Source organism: Salmo salar, chromosome ssa25 (assembly GCF_905237065.1).
Source record: "Salmo salar chromosome ssa25, Ssal_v3.1, whole genome shotgun sequence".
In the NCBI taxonomy this organism is placed as follows: domain Eukaryota; kingdom Metazoa; phylum Chordata; class Actinopteri; order Salmoniformes; family Salmonidae; genus Salmo; species Salmo salar.
This window is the reverse complement of record NC_059466.1, coordinates 52,084,253-52,103,598: the sequence shown is the minus strand read 5'-3', so window position 1 is coordinate 52,103,598 and position 19,346 is coordinate 52,084,253. Positions and strand designations below refer to the sequence as shown.

Below are 19,346 nucleotides of genomic sequence, written 5' to 3'. Positions count from 1 at the left end.
CTGTAGGTAGTGTAGGTAGGGGAATGTATTAGACTGTAGGTAGTGGAATGGATTAGACTGTAGGTAGTGTAGGTAGTGGAATGTATTAGACTGTAGGTAGTGGAATGTATTAGACTGTAGGTAGTGTAGGTAGTGGAATGTATTAGACTGTAGGTAGTGGAATGTATTAGACTGTAGGTAGTGGAATGTATTAGACTGTGTAGGTAGTGTAGGTAGTGGAATGTATTAGACTGTAGGTAGTGTAGGTAGTGGAATGTGTTAGACTGTAGGTAGTGGAATGTATTAGACTGTAGGTAGTGTAGGTAGTGGAATGTATTAGACTGTAGGTAGTGGAATGTATTAGACTGTAGGTAGTGGAATGTATTGTAGGTAGTGGAATGTATTAGACTATAGGTAGTGGAATGTATTAGACTGTAGGTAGTGGAATGTATTAGACTGTAGGTAGTGGAATGTATTAGACTGTAGGTAGTGGAATGTATTAGACTGTAGGTAGTGTAGGTAGTGGAATGTATTAGACTGTAGGTAGTGGAATGTATTAGACTGTAGGTAGTGGAATGTATTAGACTATAGGTAGTGGAATGTATTAGACTATAGACCCTTTCTAAGCCATAAATGGAGATGGGGATTTGGATTTGTGGCTTTGACTTAATTCTCTGTCCAGGCCAATGACTATGACGGCAATTCTGATCTAACTGGTCACTTTAATAATGTTTACATACTGTTTTACTCATTTAATATGTATATACTGTATTCTACTGTATTTTAGTTAATGCCACTTCGACATTGCTCATCCTAATATTTATATATTTCTTAATTCCATACTTTTACTTTTAGATTTGTGTGTATTGTTGTGAATTGTTAGATACTACAGCACTGTTGGAGCTAATTCTACGTTCTACCCATATTCAGTCCAATTTTAACAAATAATATTGTATTGTAACCTATTGAGTTCATGATTTGCACAGCATAGCATACCTTCCTAGGTCAGGCCGTCAAAGATTTCTGGTCACGCTCCTACCCGGAACTTAAACCTCCAGTCTGGCGATCCTATCGGACATATTTCATGAAACACAGGAACGATTAAAGGAGAACATATTTGTTTACATAGATCCGAAGTTTAAATGTTTTCAGTTTCTCAGACATCTTCTGGTTTCGAAATTAGCCAGGGCCATTTTACTATTTAATAACTTAGAAACAGTGAAAACCCATTAAATTGTCTTGTTTAGTTAGCTCTCTGGAGCAGGTTTTCCGCTTGTTACGAGGGTAGCTAGCTAGCTAGCAGCAATCAATCGCTTGCTATACATTTCACGATGGACGACAGACTATGAAATTTGACCTCCGATGTTATAAACAAATTGAAAGGTAGTTATTGCAGTTTTACAAAAATGGATATCAGTCTAACAATTTCCCTAATGCGGGGCCAGATGGGTACCGTGATAGAGAGAGCGGTTAGTGCCGCTGTTGAGACTGTGTTGGGGGAGATGCTTAGAGTCGTCGGCATTAAATTTGACGAGCTGAAGAGGGAGGTAGTTGCTAAAGAGAAAGAGGCGGAGAACATAAGACAGATGTTGGAGATATCCCGATCTCAGATGAAGACTATGCGGAAACACATGAATGCTCTGGGTGAGAACGCCCACGCTGCCACTTATCAGACCTACCGGACAGCATTCGGCCATTCTGATCCCCGCAGAATTCACGGTTCCTCCGAGGCCGCACTATCCTCGGGTTTACCACAGCCACCGAGAAGGATGGTTACTAACAACAACCAAATTCCCACTACAAATGGAAACTTACAGCCAAGGAATCGAGTCACCATCACCCTACCCTCTGAGAATATGGTCAGGGCCACCCAGCCGTCTGATAACTTGGTCAGGGTCACCCAACCCTCTGATAACTTCGTCAGGGCCACCCAGCCGTCTGATAACTTGGTCAGGGTCACCCAACCCTCTGATAACTTGGTCAGGGTCACCCAACCCTCTGATAACTTCGTCAGGGCCACCCAGCCGTCTGATAACTTGGTCAGGGCCACCCAACCCTCTGATAACTTGGTCAGGGCCACCCAACCCTCTGATAACTTGGTCAGGGTCACCCAACCCTCTGATAACTTGGTCAGGGCCACCCAACCCTCTGACAATATGGTAACCGTTAGGCCCACGTCAACATCCTTTGACAGTCACGATGATCTGACAACTGTGATCTCCCAGACTCTGGAGGATCGGACATTGACACCCACTAGTTCATCAGAGCATCTGGAACCTTTGAAAGGTAGAATGTCTTTTCTCAGATCTTGTCTGGTTTGTATATGGCTGTTATTCTATGTTTGCTTGTGTATGTAAATTGGTGGCCTGACTGAACTAGCATAGCCCTCTATTTTCCCCTTGTTTGTTGACCACCATGTTACCTCTCTATCCCTCCAGAGGAGCACCCAGCCCCTCTAGACCCCGAGGTGTCTGATGAGAGCCAGAGGAGGGAGGAGGAAGAAGAGTGGACCACCGTTACACAGCCACCATCAGAGACCAGCACAGACCCTGGAGACCAGCTGGTCCTCTCCCCACCCAGGACTGACGGAGCAGACTGCTCTGCCAGGAGTGTACTGCCACTCTCCCAGCCACTTTCCCAGTTCCAAGTGAAAGAGGAGGAAGCTGAGGTGGAGATCATCTGTATCAAACAGGAACCAGAGGAGGTGGAGACCCTGCTGATAAACCTGGCTGCCGAAGGCTTCGACTCTCAGGGCAACCTTTTAGACAGGCAGACTCAGGGAAACCACCTCCTGGACAGTCACAGGACAATCCCAGGCTCTCAGAGCCAGAGGGATCGGAGAGCATCCCGTCCACCACAGAACCAGAGGACCTTAGCAGAGAATACACCCTTCACCTCAGCCGACTCTTGTTCATGTGAGTTAAATCTCCCTGAGACATGGTGACTCTATAATCTACAGCCATGTCCCAAGGCAAAATACTGCTTTGTTGTGGTCACTACATTTTACTTTTTTTTTTTACATTTTAGTCATTTAGCAGACGCTCTTATCCAGAGCGACTTACAGTAGTGAATGCATACATTTCATACATTTTTTTTCCTTTTTTCTCCGTACTGGTCCCCCGTGGGAATCGAACCCACAACCCTGGCGTTGCAAAACACTATGCTCTACCAGCTGAGCCACACGGCAATAAAAATAAAATATTGTTTATCCAATCTAATGGAATGTGGTTTTACCCTCTTCATCCTCAGATGGGCTGTCCCAGGCAGTGATGTCCACGTCAGGAGGAGTTGCTCCCAGGCCGATGGTTCGTCCGTGGCCCAAGGACCTGAGTCTGTACGAGGAGTTTAAAATGAGACGAACTGAGTTGAGGAGGAGGAACCAGACCCGTCAGAGAGAGATGGAGAAAAACCTTCCCCAGCCTCTATTAGCTGACCTGGTGAAGGAGAGACGGGAGAAGACCCGGCTCAGAGTGGCCCGCTGGAGAGCCAAGAGGAAGCTTCAGGCCTGCCTACTGACTCAGATGAACCAGCAGACACAACACCAACAGACTGGACCGGGTCTGGGCCAAGGGAACAGTCTGAACAGTGGGCTGGGGAATCATAGCCAGATTAGCCACCACACACAGCACAAAACCACAGGCCCGACTCAGACACAACAGAGGAACAGTGCTGCCGTCTCTCAATCTCAGTACAATAACAGTTTTCTGTACAACAGAAGTCACTGTGACTCTGGGGCTGGTAACATTAACTACCCTTCTCTCCAGTTAAACTCCTCTTCTCTAATGCTGGGGCAACACGGAGGACACAATATGGTGGAGCACATTATGCAGCCTGCGATGACGTCATCCTCACAGCAGGGCCTCTCCCTGACAGACTCTGAGCTCTACCAGTAACAAGGGATCATGGGTATTCAAATCTTACCCTACAAGTTCTGGATTACTGCTGGTTTTCTGTTCTACCTGATAATGAATTACACCCACCTGGTGTCCCAGGTCTAAATCAGGCCCTGATTAGAGTGGGATCACCCACCTGGTGTCCCAGGTCTAAATCAGGCCCTGATTAGAGGGGGATCACCCACCTGGTGTCCCAGGTCTAAATCAGTCCCTGATTAGAGGGGGAATCATCCACCTGGTGTCCCAGGTCTAAATCAGTCCCTGATTAGAGGGGGATCACCCACCTGGTGTCCCAGGTCTAAATCAGTCCTTGATTAGAGGGGAATCACCCACCTGGTGTCCCAGGTCTAAATCAGTCCCTGATTAGAGGGGGATCACCCACCTGGTGTCCCAGGTCTAAATCAGTCCCTGATTAGAGGGGGATCACCCACCTGGTGTCCCAGGTCTAAATCAGTCCCTGATTAGAGGGGGAATCATCCACCTGGTGTCCCAGGTCTAAATCAGTCCCTGATTAGAGGAGAAGAGTGGAACTGGCTTTGTGGTCCACATTTGAGTTAGAGGGCAGGAGACCAACATTACAGTACCAGTTCTACTCTACCAGTACCAGTTCTACTCTACCAGTACCAGTTCTACTCTACCAGTACCAGTTCTACTCTTCCAGTTCTACTCTACCAGTACCAGTTCTACTCTACCAGTACCAGTTCTACTCTTCCAGTTCTACTCTACCAGTACCAGTTCTACTCTTCCAGTTCTACTCTACCAGTACCAGTTCTACTCTTCCAGTTCTACTCTACCAGTACCAGTTCTACTCTACCAGTACCAGTTCTACTCTACCAGTACCAGTTCTACTCTACCAGTACCAGTTCTACTCTACCAGTTCTACTCTACCAGTACCAGTTCTACTCTACCAGTACCAGTTCTACTCTTCCAGTTCTACTCTACCAGTACCAGTTCTACTCTTCCAGTTCTACTCTACCAGTACCAGTTCTACTCTACCAGTACCAGTTCTACTCTACCAGTACCAGTTCTACTCTACCAGTAACAATAGAGCAGAGGATGTGTTTTGTAGAGTCACTCCGTTGTATGGCACCCTATTCCCTATGTAGTGCACTACATTCGACAAAAGTTTTTTATGGCTCTGGTCAAAAGTAGTGCACTATATAGGGAATATAGGGTGTCATTTTCAGACACAACCTTTGCCTTCTGATGCGGGGACAATAACATGAGATATTTCAAGGGGAATTGTATAAATGCAAAATTATCCAAATTGCCTGTGACAAATTGATAAAAAAAAAAAAGGCTTTTATAATTGAATTGCTTAAAAAAAAATATAAATACCTGAGAATGTTTTGATGTACAACAAAAGTCTTTATTAAAATACATTATTTATGTTAACTTGAGTAATGACTGTCCCTACATGTCTACAAATATGGAGGATAAATCCTTGTACTCGAATAACTGATTGGATCATCATGCGTAATGCTTCTAGGTCAAACAAATGTTCGTCAATATTATTTAATCAACTCTTATTTATACCTTGTATTGCTCTGCAACTGGATTTAAATCACGATAATATACTTATTATTCAGATATAGACCTATTCAATGATATACTAGGAAACTATCCCATATACATTATGAATCACTTTTTTGAGTTTAGGCCTAGTCTTTGATCTCTTGCTTCATTCCTCCTGTTCCGTACTTGATAGTTACATTAGCAGTGTTCAAGGCTGTTTACATTAACCTGTCCAGTCATTATGTTTTTGGCAGCATTTACAAAGTTTTGATTAGAAAATAGATGGGACTGTTACTGTGCGTTTCCGTTGTTCATAAAAAACAGCTGGATGGAATGACGTCACACCTATTAAAAAAAAAATTATAATAATAAAAACACTTAGCAAAAACCGAGTGTCGAATGAAAAGAAAGTGGTTGAAGTGTTTTCCATTATCCATTTGGGCAAATTGTGCATTAATAAATTGGCGATAGCCTGTATGCCTTCCCACCGATCTGTTTCATGTGTCAGGTAGCTCGCGACAACCTGTATGCTCTCCCACCGATCTGTTTCATGTCTCGGGTAGCTCGCGACAACCTGTATGCGCTCCCACCGATCTGTTTCATGTCTCAGGTAGCTCGCGACAACCTGTATGCGCTCCCACCGATCTGTTTCATGTCTCAGGTAGCTCGCGACAACCTGTATGTCCTCCCACCGATCTATTTCATGTGTCAGGTAGCTCGCGACAACCTGTATGCTCTCCCACCGATCTGTTTCATGTCTCAGGTAGCTCGCGACAACCTGTATGCTCTCCCACCGATCTGTTTCATGTCTCAGGTAGCTCGCGACAACCTGTATGCCCTCCCACCGATCTGTTTCATGTGTCAGGTAGCTCGCGACAACCTGTATGCTCTCCCACCGATCTGTTTCATGTCTCAGGTAGCTCGCGACAACCTGTATGTCCTCCCACCGATCTATTTCATGTGTCAGGTAGCTCGCGACAACCTGTATGCTCTCCCACCGATCTATTTCATGTGTCAGGTAGCTCGCGACAACCTGTATGCTCTCCCACCGATCTGTTTCATGTCTCGGGTAGCTCGCGACAACCTGTATGCCCTCCCACCGATCTGTTTCATGTGTCAGGTAGCTCGCGACAACCTGTATGCCCTCCCACCGATCTGTTTCATGTCTCAGGTAGCTCGCGACAACCTGTATGCCCTCCCACCGATCTGTTTCATGTGTCAGGTAGCTCGCGACAACCTGTATGCTCTCCCACCGATCTATTTCATGTGTCATGTAGCTCGCGACAACCTGTATGCCCTCCCACCGATCTGTTTCATGTGTCAGGTAGCTCGCGACAACCTGTATGCCCTCCCACCGATCTGTTTCATGTCTCAGGTAGCTGGATGTCAGAAGAATTATTTCCCTGGTGAAGAAAACCCCCTTCACAACAGTTGGCCAGATCAAGAACAACCTCAAGGAGGTAGGATTATCTGTGTCAAAGACAAGGAGGTAGGATTATCTGTGTCAAAGTCAAGGAGGTAGGATTATCTGTGTCAAAGTCCAGGAGGTAGGATTTTCTGTGTCAAAAACAAGGAGGTAGGATTATCTGTGTCAAAATCAAGGAGGTAGGATTATCTGTTTCAAAATCAAGGAGGTAGGATTATCTGTGTCAAAGTCAAGGAGGTAGGATTTTCTGTGTCAAAAACAAGGAGGTAGGATTATCTGTGTCAAAATCAAGGAGGTAGGATTATCTGTGTCAAAAACAAGGAGGTAGGGTTATCTGTGTCAAAAACAAGGAGGTAGGATTATCTGTGTCAAAATCAAGGAGGTAGGATTATCTGTGGCAAAAACAAGGAGGTAGGGTTATCTGTGTCAAAAACAAGGAGGTAGGATTATCTGTGTCAAAAACAAGGAGGTAGGATTATCTGTAGCAAAAACATGGAGGTAGGATTATCTGTGTCAAAAACAAGGAGGTAGGATTATCTGTAGCAAAAACAAGGAGGTAGGATTATCTGTGGCAAAAACAAGGAGGTAGGATTATCTGTTTCAAAGTCAAGGAGGTAGGATTATCTGTAGCAAAAACAAGGAGGTAGGATTATCTGTGTCGACAGTCGAGAGAATACTTCACCAGAGTAAATACAGAGGGTTTACCACAAGATGTAAACCTCAATAACAGGCAGACCAGATTAGAGTGTTTCAAACAACATCTATAAAAAGCCTGTACAGTTCTGGAACAACATCCTATGGACAGACGAGACAAAGATCAACTTGTACCAGAATGATGGGAAGAGAAGAGTATGGAGAAGGGAAGGAACTGCTAATGATCTGAAGCATACCACCTCATCTGTGAAGCATGGTGGAGGTAGTGTTATGGCATGGGAATGTATGGCTGCCAGTGAAACTGGTTCCCTTGTATTTATTGATGACGTGACTGCTGATAAAAGCTGCAGGGTGAATTCCGAAGTGTTTACGGCTATATTATCTGCTCAGATTCAGCCAAATGCTTCAAATTTCACGGGACGGCGCATCACCGTGACAATGACCCTTGAAGCATACTGCGAAAGCAACCCAATACTTTTTTTTTTTATGGCAAAGAAGTGGAATGTTCTGCAATGGCCAAGTCAATCGCCCGACCGGGAATCCAAATGAGCATGCATTTCACTTGCTGAAGGCAAAACTCCCCAAGAACAAGCAGGAACTGAAGACAGCTGCAGTAAAGGCCTGGCAGAGCATCACCAGGGAAGAAACCCAGCATCTGGTGATGTCTATGGGTTCCAGACTTCAGGCAGTTGGTAGAGCATGGTGCTTGTGCAACGCCAGGGTTGTGGGTTCGATTCCCACGGGGGGCCAGTACAAACAAATGCATGAAATGAAATGCATGAAATGTATGCATTCACTACTGTAAGTCGCTCTGGATAAGAGTGTCTGCTAAAATGACTAAAATGTAAATGTAACTAGGCAAGTCATTCAAGAACAAATTCTTATTTACAATGACGGCCTAGGAACAGTGGGTTAACTGCCTAGTTCAGGGGCAGAACGACAGATGTTTACCTTGTCAGCTCAGGGATTAAATCAAGCAACCTTTCAGTTACTGGCCCAGCGCTCTAACCACTAGGATACCTGCTGGTTACTGGCCCAACACTCTAACCACTAGGCTACCTGCTGGTTACTGGCCCAACGCTCTAACCACTAGGCTACCTGCTGGTTACTGGCCCAACGCTCTAACCACTAGGCTACCTGCTGGTTACTGGCCCAACGCTCTAACCACTAGGCTACCTGCTGATTGCTGGCCCAACGCTCTAACCACTAGGCTACCTGCTGGTTACTGGCCCAACGCTCTAACCACTAGGCTACCTGCTGGTTACTGGCCCAACGCTCTAACCACTAGGCTACCTGCTGGTTACTGGCCCAACGCTCTAACCACTAGGCTACCTGCTGGTTACTGGCCCAATGCTCTAACCACTAGGCTACCTGCTGGTTACTGGCCCAACGCTCTAACCACTAGGCTACCTGCTGGTTACTGGCCCAACCCTCTAACCACTAGGCTACCTGCTGGTTACTGGCCCAACGCTCTAACCACTAGGCTACCTGCTGGTTACTGGCCCAACGCTCTAACCACTAGGCTACCTGCTGGTTACTGGCCCAACGCTCTAACCACTAGGCTACCTGCTGGTTACTGGCCCAACACTCTAACCACTAGGCTACCTGCTGGTTACTGGCCCAACGCTCTAACCACTAGCCTACCTGCTGGTTACTGGCCCAACACTCTAACCACTAGGCTACCTGCTGGTTACTGGCCCAACGCTCTAACCACTAGGCTACCTGCTGGTTACTGGCCCAACACTCTAACCACTAGGCTACCTGCTGGTTACTGGCCCAACGCTCTAACCACTAGGATACCTGCTGGTTACTGGCCCAACGCTCTAACCACTAGGCTACCTGCTGGTTACTGGCCCAACACTCTAACCACTAGGCTACCTGCTGGTTACTGGCCCAACGCTCTAACCACTAGGCTACCTGCTGGTTACTGGCCCAACGCTCTAACCACTAGGCTACCTGCTGGTTACTGGCCCAACCCTCTAACCACTAGGCTACCTGCTGGTTACTGGCCCAACGCTGTAACCACTAGGCTACCTGCTGGTTACTGGCCCAACGCTCTAACCACTAGGGCTACCTGCTGGTTACTGGCCCAACGCTCTAACCACTAGGCTACCTGCTGGTTACTGGCCCAACGCTCTAACCACTAGGCTACCTGCTGGTTACTGGCCCAACGCTCTAACCACTAGGCTACCTGCTGGTTACTGGCCCAACGCTCTAACCACTAGGCTACCTGCTGGTTACTGGCCCAACGCTGTAACCACTAGGCTACCTGCTGGTTACTGGCCCAACGCTCTAACCACTAGGCTACCTGCTGGTTACTGGCCCAACGCTGTAACCACTAGGCTACCTGCTGGTTACTGGCCCAACGCTCTAACCACTAGGCTACCTGCTGGTTACTGGCCCAACGCTCTAACCACTAGGCTACCTGCTGGTTACTGGCCCAACGCTGTAACCACTAGGCTACCTGCTGGTTACTGGCCCAACGCTGTAACCACTAGGCTACCTGCTGGTTACTGGCCCAACGCTCTAACCACTAGGCTACCTGCTGGTTACTGGCCCAACGCTGTAACCACTAGGCTACCTGCTGGTTACTGGCCCAACGCTCTAACCACTAGGCTACCTGCTGGTTACTGGCCCAACGCTCTAACCACTAGGCTACCTGCTGGTTACTGGCCCAACGCTCTAACCACTAGGCTACCTGCTGGTTACTGGCCCAACGCTGTAACCACTAGGCTACCTGCTGGTTACTGGCCCAACGCTCTAACCACTAGGCTACCTGCTGGTTACTGGCCCAACGCTCTAACCACTAGGCTACCTGCTGGTTACTGGCCCAACGCTCTAACCACTAGGCTACCTGCTGGTTACTGGCCCAACGCTCTAACCACTAGGCTACCTGCTGGTTACTGGCCCAACGCTGTAACCACTAGGCTACCTGCTGGTTACTGGCCCAACGCTCTAACCACTAGGCTACCTGCTGGTTACTGGCCCAACGCTCTAACCACTAGGCTACCTGCTGGTTTCTGGCCCAACGCTCTAACGACTAGGCTACCTGCTGGTTACTGGCCCAACGCTCTAACCACTAGGCTACCTGCTGGTTACTGGCCCAACGCTCTAACCACTAGGCTACCTGCTGGTTACTGGCCCAACGCTCTAACCACTAGGCTACCTGCTGGTTACTGGCCCAACGCTCTAACCACTAGGCTACCTGCTGGTTACTGGCCCAACGCTCTAACCACTAGGCTACCTGCTGGTTACTGGCCCAACGCTCTAACCACTAGGCTACCTGCTGGTTACTGGCCCAACGCTGTAACCACTAGGCTACCTGCTGGTTACTGGCCCAACGCTCTAACCACTAGGCTACCTGCTGGTTACTGGCCCAACGCTCTAACCACTAGGCTACCTGCTGGTTTCTGGCCCAACGCTCTAACGACTAGGCTACCTGCTGGTTACTGGCCCAACGCTCTAACCACTAGGCTACCTGCTGGTTACTGGCCCAACGCTCTAACCACTAGGCTACCTGCTGGTTACTGGCCCAACGCTCTAACCACTAGGCTACCTGCTGGTTACTGGCCCAACGCTCTAACCACTAGGCTACCTGCTGGTTACTGGCCCAACGCTCTAACCACTAGGCTACCTGCCACCCCTGGATTTCAACCAAGTATTAAAACTCACAATTTGATTTCTGATTATGTTAATTCGTCTAATTACTTTTGAGCCCATTAAATTGGGGGGGGGGACCACATATAAAAAGTGCTGTTATTCCTACCGGTTTGGATGTAAATACCCTCCAATTATTGTTTCCTTTCAAATCCATAATGGTGGCGTACAGAGCCAAAATTATAATGTCTTGGTCAATGTCCAAATATTTATAGAACTGACTGTACATTTTACGGACGCAGAATATTCAACCCCTCCCATCTATCTCTGAACACCATCCAGTCCCATCCTTCAGCTCCATCCAGTCCCATCCTTCAGCTCCACTCAACCCCTCCCATCTATCTCTGAACACCATCCAGTCCCATCCTTCAGCTCCACTCAACCCCTCCCATCTATCTCTGAACACCATCCAGTCCCATCCTTCAGCTCCACTCAACCCCCCCCATCTATCTCTGAACACCATCCAGTCCCATCCTTCAGCTCCATCCAGTCCCATCCTTCAGCTCCACTCAACCCCTCCCATCTATCTCTGAACACCATCCAGTCCCATCCTTCAGCTCCACTCAACCCCTCCCATCTATCTCTGAACACCATCCAGTCCCATCCTTCAGCTCCATCCAGTCCCATCCTTCAGCTCCACTCAACCCCTCCCATCTATCTCTGAACACCATCCAGTCCCATCCTTCAGCTCCACTCAACCCCTCCCATCTATCTCTGAACACCATCCAGTCCCATCCTTCAGCTCCATCCAGTCCCATCCTTCAGCTCCACTCAACCCCTCCCATCTATCTCTGAACACCATCCAGTCCCATCCTTCAGCTCCACTCAACCCCTCCCATCTATCTCTGAACACCATCCAGTCCCATCCTTCAGCTCCACTCAACCCCTCCCATCTATCTCTGAACACCATCCAGTCCCATCCTTCAGCTCCACTCAACCCCCCCATCTATCTCTGAACACCATCCAGTCCCATCCTTCAGCTCCATCCAGTCCCATCCTTCAGCTCCACTCAACCCCTCCCATCTATCTCTGAACACCATCCAGTCCCATCCTTCAGCTCCACTCAACCCCTCCCATCTATCTCTGAACACCATCCAGTCCCATCCTTCAGCTCCATCCAGTCCCATCCTTCAGCTCCACTCAACCCCTCCCATCTATCTCTGAACACCATCCAGTCCCATCCTTCAGCTCCAACTCAACCCCTCCCATCTATCTCTGAACACCATCCAGTCCCATCCTTCAGCTCCATCCAGTCCCATCCTTCAGCTCCACTCAACCCCTCCCATCTATCTCTGAACACCATCCAGTCCCATCCTTCAGCTCCACTCAACCCCTCCCATCTATCTCTGAACACCATCCAGTCCCATCCTTCAGCTCCATCCAGTCCCATCCTTCAGCTCCACTCAACCCCTCCCATCTATCTCTGAACACCATCCAGTCCCATCCTTCAGCTCCCCTCAACCCCTCCCATCTATCTCTGATCACCATCCAGTCCCAGCCTTCAGCTCCATCCAGTCCCATCCTTCAGCTCTCCTCAACCCCTCCCATCTATCTCTGAACACCATCCAGTCCCATCCTTCAGCTCCATCCAGTCCCATCCTTCAGCTCTCCTCAACCCCTCCCATCTATCTCTGAACACCATCCAGTCCCATCCTTCAGCTCCATCCAGTCCCATCCTTCAGCTCTCCTCAACCCCTCCCATCTATCTCTGAACACCATCCAGTCCCATCCTTCAGCTCCACTCAACCCCTCCCATCTATCTCTGAACACCATCCAGTCCCATCCTTCAGCTCCATCCAGTCCCATCCTTCAGCTCCACTCAACCCCTCCCATCTATCTCTGAACACCATCCAGTCCCATCCTTCAGCTACACTCAACCCCTCCCATCTATCTCTGAACACCATCCAGTCCCATCCTTCAGCTCCATCCAGTCCCATCCTTCAGCTCCACTCAACCCCTCCCATCTATCTCTGAACACTATCCAGTCACAGCCTTCAGCTACCCTCAACCCCTCCAATCTATCTCTGAACACCATCCAGTCCCATCCTTCAGCTCCACTCAACCCCTCCCATCTATCTCTGAAGTCCATCCAGTCCCATCCTTCAGCTCCACTCAACCCCTCCCATCTATCTCTGAACACCATCCAGTCCCATCCTTCAGCTCCACTCAACCCCTCCCATCTATCTCTGAACACCATCCAGTCCCATCCTTCAGCTCCATCCAGTCCCATCCTTCAGCTCCACTCAAACCCTCCCATCTATCTCTGAACACTATCCAGTCACAGCCTTCAGCTACCCTCAACCCCTCCAATCTATCTCTGAACACCATCCAGTCCCATCCTTCAGCTCCATCCAGTCCCATCCTTCAGCTCCACTCAACCCCTCCCATCTATCTCTGAACACTATCCAGTCACAGCCTTCAGCTACCCTCAACCCCTCCAATCTATCTCTGAACACCATCCAGTCCCATCCTTCAGCTCCACTCAACCCCTCCCATCTATCTCTGAAGTCCATCCAGTCCCATCCTTCAGCTCCACTCAACCCCTCCCATCTATCTCTGAACACCATCCAGTCCCATCCTTCAGCTCCACTCAACCCCTCCCATCTATCTCTGAACACCATCCAGTCCCATCCTTCAGCTCCATCCAGTCCCATCCTTCAGCTCCACTCAACCCCTCCCATCTATCTCTGAACACCATCCAGTCCCATCCTTCAGCTCCATCCAGTCCCATCCTTCAGCTCCACTCAACCCCTCCCATCTATCTCTGAACACTATCCAGTCACAGCCTTCAGCTACCCTCAACCCCTCCCATCTATCTCTGAACACCATCCAGTCCCATCCTTCAGCTCCACTCAACCCCTCCCATCTATCTCTGAACTCCATCCAGTCCCATCCTTCAGCTCCACTCAACCCCTCCCATCTATCTCTGAACACCATCCAGTCCCATCCTTCAGCTCCCCTCAACCCCTCCCATCTATCTCTGACCACCATCCAGTCCCAGCCTTCAGCTCCATCCAGTCCCATCCTTCAGCTCTCCTCAACCCCTCCCATCTATCTCTGAACACCATCCAGTCCCATCCTTCAGCTCCATCCAGTCCCATCCTTCAGCTCTCCTCAACCCCTCCCATCTATCTCTGAACACCATCCAGTCCCATCCTTCAGCTCCACTCAACCCCTCCCATCTATCTCTGAACACCATCCAGTCCCATCCTTCAGCTCCATCCAGTCCCATCCTTCAGCTCCACTCAACCCCTCCCATCTATCTCTGAACATCATCCAGTCCCATCCTTCAGCTCCACTCAACCCCTCCCATCTATCTCTGAACACCATCCAGTCCCATCCTTCAGCTCCATCCAGTCCCATCCTTCAGCTCCACTCAACCCCTCCCATCTATCTCTGAACACCATCCAGTCCCATCCTTCAGCTCCACTCAACCCCTCCCATCTATCTCTGAACACCATCCAGTCCCATCCTTCAGCTCCATCCAGTCCCATCCTTCAGCTCCACTCAACCCCTCCCATCTATCTCTGAACACCATCCAGTCCCATCCTTCAGCTCCACTCAACCCCTCCCATCTATCTCTGAACACCATCCAGTCCCATCCTTCAGCTCCATCCAGTCCCATCCTTCAGCTCCACTCAACCCCTCCCATCTATCTCTGAACACTATCCAGTCACAGCCTTCAGCTACCCTCAACCCCTCCAATCTATCTCTGAACACCATCCAGTCCCATCCTTCAGCTCCACTCAACCCCTCCCATCTATCTCTGAAGTCCATCCAGTCCCATCCTTCAGCTCCACTCAACCCCTCCCATCTATCTCTGAACACCATCCAGTCCCATCCTTCAGCTCCCCTCAACCCCTCCCATCTATCTCTGACCACCATCCAGTCCCAGCCTTCAGCTCCATCCAGTCCCATCCTTCAGCTCTCCTCAACCCCTCCCATCTATCTCTGAACACCATCCAGTCCCATCCTTCAGCTCCATCCAGTCCCATCCTTCAGCTCTCCTCAACCCCTCCCATCTATCTCTGAACACCATCCAGTCCCATCCTTCAGCTCCATCCAGTCCCATCCTTCAGCTCTCCTCAACCCCTCCCATCTATCTCTGAACACCATCCAGTCCCATCCTTCAGCTCCACTCAACCCCTCCCATCTATCTCTGAACACCATCCAGTCCCATCCTTCAGCTCCATCCAGTCCCATCCTTCAGCTCCACTCAACCCCTCCCATCTATCTCTGAACACCATCCAGTCCCATCCTTCAGCTCCACTCAACCCCTCCCATCTATCTCTGAACACCATCCAGTCCCATCCTTCAGCTCCATCCAGTCCCATCCTTCAGCTCCACTCAACCCCTCCCATCTATCTCTGAACACCATCCAGTCCCATCCTTCAGCTCCACTCAACCCCTCCCATCTATCTCTGAACACCATCCAGTCCCATCCTTCAGCTCCATCCAGTCCCATCCTTCAGCTCCACTCAACCCCTCCCATCTATCTCTGAACACCATCCAGTCCCATCCTTCAGCTCCACTCAACCCCTCCCATCTATCTCTGAACACCATCCAGTCCCATCCTTCAGCTCCATCCAGTCCCATCCTTCAGCTCCACTCAACCCCTCCCATCTATCTCTGAACACCATCCAGTCCCATCCTTCAGCTCCATCCAGTCCCATCCTTCAGCTCCACTCAACCCCTCACATCTATCTCTGAACACTATCCAGTCACAGCCTTCAGCTACCCTCAACCCCTCCAATCTATCTCTGAACACCATCCAGTCCCATCCTTCAGCTCCACTCAACCCCTCCCATCTATCTCTGAACTCCATCCAGTCCCATCCTTCAGCTCCACTCAACCCCTCCCATCTATCTCTGAACACCATCCAGTCCCATCCTTCAGCTCCCCTCAACCCCTCCCATCTATCTCTGATCACCATCCAGTCCCAGCCTTCAGCTCCATCCAGTCCCATCCTTCAGCTCTCCTCAACCCCTCCCATCTATCTCTGAACACCATCCAGTCCCATCCTTCAGCTCCATCCAGTCCCATCCTTCAGCTCTCCTCAACCCCTCCCATCTATCTCTGAACACCATCCAGTCCCATCCTTCAGCTCCATCCAGTCCCATCGTTCAGCTCCACTCAACCCCTCCCATCTATCTCTGACCACCATCCAGTCCCATCCATCAGCTCCATCCAGTCCCATCCTTCAGCTCCACTCAACCCCTCCCATCTATCTCTGAACACCATCCAGTCCCATCCTTCAGCTCCCCTCAACCCCTCCCATCTATCTCTGAACACCATCCAGTCCCATCCTTCAGCTCCACTCAACCCCTCCCATCTATCTCTGAACACCATCCAGTCCCATCCTTCAGCTCCATCCAGTCCCATCCTTCAGCTCCACTCAACCCCTCCCATCTATCTCTGACCACCATCCAGTCCCATCCATCAGCTACCCTCAACCACTCCCATCTATCTCTGAACACCATCCAGTCCCATCCTTCAGCTCCATCCAGTCCCATCCTTCAGCTCTCCTCAACCCCTCCCATCTATCTCTGAACACCATCCAGTCCCATCCTTCAGCTCCACTCAACCCCTCCCATCTATCTCTGAACACCATCCAGTCCCATCCTTCAGCTCCATCCAGTCCCATCCTTCAGCTCCACTCAACCCCTTCCCATCTATCTCTGAACACCATCCAGTCCCATCCTTCAGCTCCACTCAACCCCTCCCATCTATCTCTGAACACCATCCAGTCCCATCCTTCAGCTCCATCCAGTCCCATCCTTCAGCTCCACTCAACCCCTCCCATCTATCTCTGAACACCATCCAGTCCCATCCTTCAGCTCCACTCAACCCCTCCCATCTATCTCTGAACACCATCCAGTCCCATCCTTCAGCTCCATCCAGTCCCATCCTTCAGCTCCACTCAACCCCTCCCATCTATCTCTGAACACCATCCAGTCCCATCCTTCAGCTCCACTCAACCCCTCCCATCTATCTCTGAACACCATCCAGTCCCATCCTTCAGCTCCATCCAGTCCCATCCTTCAGCTCCACTCAACCCCTCCCATCTATCTCTGAACACCATCCAGTCCCATCCTTCAGCTCCATCCAGTCCCATCCTTCAGCTCCACTCAACCCCTCCCATCTATCTCTGAACACTATCCAGTCACAGCCTTCAGCTACCCTCAACCCCTCCAATCTATCTCTGAACACCATCCAGTCCCATCCTTCAGCTCCACTCAACCCCTCCCATCTATCTCTGAACTCCATCCAGTCCCATCCTTCAGCTCCACTCAACCCCTCCCATCTATCTCTGAACACCATCCAGTCCCATCCTTCAGCTCCCCTCAACCCCTCCCATCTATCTCTGACCACCATCCAGTCCCAGCCTTCAGCTCCATCCAGTCCCATCCTTCAGCTCTCCTCAACCCCTCCCATCTATCTCTGAACACCATCCAGTCCCATCCTTCAGCTCCATCCAGTCCCATCCTTCAGCTCTCCTCAACCCCTCCCATCTATCTCTGAACACCATCCAGTCCCATCCTTCAGCTCCATCCAGTCCCATCCTTCAGCTCTCCTCAACCCCTCCCATCTATCTCTGAACACCATCCAGTCCCATCCTTCAGCTCCCCTCAACCCCTCCCATCTATCTCTGACCACCATCCAGTCCCAGCCTTCAGCTCCATCCAGTCCCATCCTTCAGCTCTCCTCAACCCCTCCCATCTATCTCTGAACACCATCCAGTCCCATCCTTCAGCTCCATCCAGTCCCATCCTTCAGCTCTCCTCAACCCCTCCCATCTATCTCTGAACACCATCCAGTCCCATCCTTCAGCTCCATCCAGTCCCATCCTTCAGCTCTCCTCAACCCCTCCCATCTATCTCTGAACACCATCCAGTCCCATCCTTCAGCTCCATCCAGTCCCATCCTTCAGCTCCACTCAACCCCTCCCATCTATCTCTGACCACCATCCAGTCCCATCCATCAGCTCCATCCAGTCCCATCCTTCAGCTCCACTCAACCCCTCCCATCTATCTCTGAACACCATCCAGTCCCATCCTTCAGCTCCCCTCAACCCCTCCCATCTATCTCTGAACACCATCCAGTCCCATCCTTCAGCTCCACTCAACCCCTCCCATCTATCTCTGAACACCATCCAGTCCCATCCTTCAGCTCCATCCAGTCCCATCCTTCAGCTCCACTCAACCCCTCCCATCTATCTCTGACCACCATCCAGTCCCATCCATCAGCTACCCTCAACCACTCCCATCTATCTCTGAACACCATCCAGTCCCATCCTTCAGCTCCATCCAGTCCCATCCTTCAGCTCTCCTCAACCCCTCCCATCTATCTCTGAACACCATCCAGTCCCATCCTTCAGCTCCACTCAACCCCTCCCATCTATCTCTGAACACCATCCAGTCCCATCCTTCAGCTCCATCCAGTCCCATCCTTCAGCTCCACTCAACCCCTCCCATCTATCTCTGAACACCATCCAGTCCCATCCTTCAGCTCCACTCAACCCCTCCCATCTATCTCTGAACACCATCCAGTCCCATCCTTCAGCTCCATCCAGTCCCATCCTTCAGCTCCACTCAACCCCTCCCATCTATCTCTGAACACCATCCAGTCCCATCCTTCAGCTCCACTCAACCCCTCCCATCTATCTCTGAACACCATCCAGTCCCATCCTTCAGCTCCATCCAGTCCCATCCTTCAGCTCCACTCAACCCCTCCCATCTATCTCTGAACACCATCCAGTCCCATCCTTCAGCTCCACTCAACCCCTCCCATCTATCTCTGAACACCATCCAGTCCCATCCTTCAGCTCCATCCAGTCCCATCCTTCAGCTCCACTCAACCCCTCCCATCTATCTCTGAACACCATCCAGTCCCATCCTTCAGCTCCATCTAGTCCCATCCTTCAGCTCCACTCAACCCCTCCCATCTATCTCTGAACACCATCCAGTCCCATCCTTCAGCTCCATCCAGTCCCATCCTTCAGCTCCACTCAACCCCTCCCATCTATCTCTGAACACTATCCAGTCACAGCCTTCAGCTACCCTCAACCCCTCCAATCTATCTCTGAACACCATCCAGTCCCATCCTTCAGCTCCACTCAACCCCTCCCATCTATCTCTGAACTCCATCCAGTCCCATCCTTCAGCTCTCCTCAACCCCTCCCATCTATCTCTGACCACCATCCAGTCCCATCCATCAGCTCC

General features: G+C 50.2%; 1 protein-coding gene across 1 annotated transcript; it reads left to right on the top strand.

Annotated features, from left to right (window-relative positions):
* The first annotated feature begins 1,042 nt into the window (after positions 1-1,042).
* LOC106586940 (uncharacterized) lies at positions 1,043-4,072 on the top strand. Its single transcript, XM_014174698.2, has 3 exons — positions 1,043-2,265; positions 2,418-2,894; positions 3,229-4,072. Exons 1-3 carry the CDS (start codon positions 1,386-1,388, stop codon positions 3,870-3,872), a joined length of 2,001 nt encoding a protein of 666 aa, XP_014030173.1. The 5' UTR covers positions 1,043-1,385; the 3' UTR covers positions 3,873-4,072.
* The last annotated feature ends 15,274 nt before the right edge of the window (positions 4,073-19,346 follow it).